This window comes from Spinacia oleracea, chromosome 3 (assembly GCF_020520425.1).
Source record: "Spinacia oleracea cultivar Varoflay chromosome 3, BTI_SOV_V1, whole genome shotgun sequence".
Classification (NCBI taxonomy): domain Eukaryota; kingdom Viridiplantae; phylum Streptophyta; class Magnoliopsida; order Caryophyllales; family Amaranthaceae; genus Spinacia; species Spinacia oleracea.
The window spans coordinates 10,090,926-10,093,601 of record NC_079489.1 but is presented as its reverse complement, the minus strand read 5'-3'; the positions used below and the strand labels follow the sequence as shown (position 1 = coordinate 10,093,601).

The 2,676-nt window shown below is 40.2% G+C and overlaps 1 protein-coding gene across 1 annotated transcript; it reads right to left on the bottom strand.

Annotated features, from left to right (window-relative positions):
* Positions 1–264: 264 nt before the first annotated feature.
* LOC110779325 (probable inorganic phosphate transporter 1-3) lies at positions 265–2,469 on the bottom strand. Its single transcript, XM_021983849.2, has one exon. It carries the CDS (start codon positions 2,118–2,120, stop codon positions 522–524), a length of 1,599 nt encoding a protein of 532 aa, XP_021839541.2. The 5' UTR covers positions 2,121–2,469; the 3' UTR covers positions 265–521.
* Between the last annotated feature and the right edge of the window lie 207 nt (positions 2,470–2,676).

Sequence of the window (2,676 nt, the reverse complement as noted above, 5' to 3'; positions counted from 1 at the left end):
CTCGATGTTGGAGGATAGAAATTGTTGGTTGTAGATTTGTTTCTTTTGTTTTGTACATTGGTAAAGTCATGAGCTAGTTTTTTTGAATTGGATTGAGTTTGTCTCCTTTGGGCTTGGGAAGGCCCTCCCTAGGAGGTGAATACCTCCCCTTTGGGAGTTGTAGTTCGTTTTAAGTAGTTTTGACTGCTTATTGGTGTCTGTTTTTAGGCTGGACTTTTTGGAATAATACTAATCTTACTTACCAAATAAAAAAATATAGTACGCCTAACATCGTTAGTGATTTTATAAAAGGCAAAGTCGCTAATTAAAGTTGTTAGCGGTTTTACACTGGACCATAATTTTCAATATTAAATGTAAAAACTATTTTAACCCAAATAAACATTGGATATCAATACAAACAACAAACCAATTGAAAATGCAAATTAAATAAATATCTTGTGACAAAAAACCAAATAATCAATGTAAATGTTGAATAGTTAAAGCAACAAGCAACAACGCCAAGTTAGTCATTGTAGAACTAATCAAGCAGATTCCTTGCGCTCCTCCTCAACATCGTCCACCTCGACTTCACCGGCTAATTCTTCAAGAGACTTACCCATTGATTCTGGGACCATCAACGTGCAAAGCATACCAATGAAATTGATCACACCGAGCACGATAAGGGACTTACTCTTACCAATACCCGCTGGATATCCATGATCTCTCTTTGCCGGATTAGGATCTTGTGAGGCGTATACAAATCCAAAGGCTCCTACTATAGCCCCTGCTTTCCCGGTTGCTGCAGATATACCGTGGCAAGTAGATCTCAACCTAGCGGGGAAGACCTCAGCTGGCACCACGAAGGTTGTGGCATTTGGACCAAAGTTCGCAAAGAAGAAAGTAAGCCCATACATAATAATGAACCCAATACGGTTTTCCTTCTTACTCCAGTAATTGTAGGGGAATGCAATGGCAAACATGAAAACAGTCATGAAAAAGAATCCCATCATTTGGATCCACCACCTTCCAATTACATCTATGAAAGCGACAGTGAACCAGTATCCTGGGACTGTACCACAAAGAGCAATCAGGGTTTGAGCTCTTGCAACCATATACACCTCCCTGATAGCATTCATTTCTGCTGCTGGTGGGATCCAACCAACAGAGGTAAATAGATCTTTTTGGAAAAGATTTTGACTGTAAAATGCAATGTCCAGTAAGAACCAAGTACTGGTGGTTCCTAAGAGACGAACACCATATTGGCGAGCAAATTCTTTAGTGAATAACCCAAACTGGTTCTGTTGAGTTTTACCTATTTTGTCAACCATCTCCTCCTCGGCTTCTATTTCAGTCTTGAGGACTTTAGACATATCTGCGGCAGCCTGCTGAGCATTTTTGGCCACAAGGGCGGTATACCTAGCAGTTTCAGGCATTTGCATACGCCAGTAGTATGTTGTAGCAGCAGGAAAAGCTCCAAACATCAAGACTATACGCCAAATGTAGTCACATTCTGGTGGGAGGGAGGCAACTGCATTGACTTTGAAAGGGGGAGGCTTGAATTTGGCCTCAAATGCGGATGCGACTATTAGGGAAACAACCCCACCAGCCAAGATACCCATGCCTTGCATAGCAAAGACAGCGGCGATGAAGCTTCCACGAGTCTTCTTGTTTGCATACTCAGACATAATGGTGGCAGATAGAGGGTAATCTCCTCCAACACCAAATCCAAGCCAGAAACGGAAAAAGCAAAGGGTGGTCATAACACTCTTTGCAGTGCTTCCGAAGGAAAGACCAGAGGCGATGGACATGCAAACCATCATAACCAAGGTGATACCGTACACCTTTTTCCTCCCCATCTTGTCTCCGAGCCAACCGAAGAAGAGTTGGCCTGCTAGAGTACCGCAAAGGGCTACTCCACTCACAGCAGCAGCGACATTAATAGGTAATGCCCCTGGCTTAGCCGATCCAGGAACATTGTAGTAAATGCGACCAAGAAGCTTGGTCAATAAGGAGATGCAAAACAAATCGTATGCATCAGTGAAAAAGCCCATACCAGCAATGATAATTGCTGTGAAATGATACCATTGTGTTTTTGCCACATCAAGTGCTTTTAGCACTTCTAGTTGTTGTCCTTTCACCATGACCAATGTCTTTTTTTTTGGGTTCCTTTTTTCTTCTGTTTTTTTCTCTTCTAACTCACATGTATTCTTCCTTCTACTAACTCGTGTAAAGAAGAGGAAGAAGATGAAGTAGAAGAGATTTTTTGATTTGTGAAGGAAATGGAGGGAAGAACACAAGTATTTAAATAGAAATCTTGTTTACACATTCTCCCGGGATTTCCTCCGTAATCTAATGAGTATATACTCCCTCACAATATGTCAAATATTTTTAAAGTGGAGATTGCATGTAGTGCCATGTTTGTATGAAAGAATATTTCCAATATCACTGGAAGTTTACATGACATTTGAATGAAACACAAATGTACTTCATTATTTGAAGAAATCAAGTACGTTATCGTTGATTTAACAAAGCTCGATCTGGTCCAATTCTTCTCAACCGCATACAACTTACAACTAAAATAAGGTCAAATAAATAGATGATAATCAGGTGAATAAAACGCAATCTAAAATATACTCGTAATCTGTTTAAATTAGTACGTATGTAATTCGCAAATCATAGAGGTAAAGGATAATCCTC

Excerpts from the sequence above, each read along its gene's own strand:
- LOC110779325 (XM_021983849.2), bottom strand. The coding sequence starts at position 2,120 with ATGGTGAAAGGACAACAACTAGAAGTGCTAAAAGCACTTGATGTGGCA.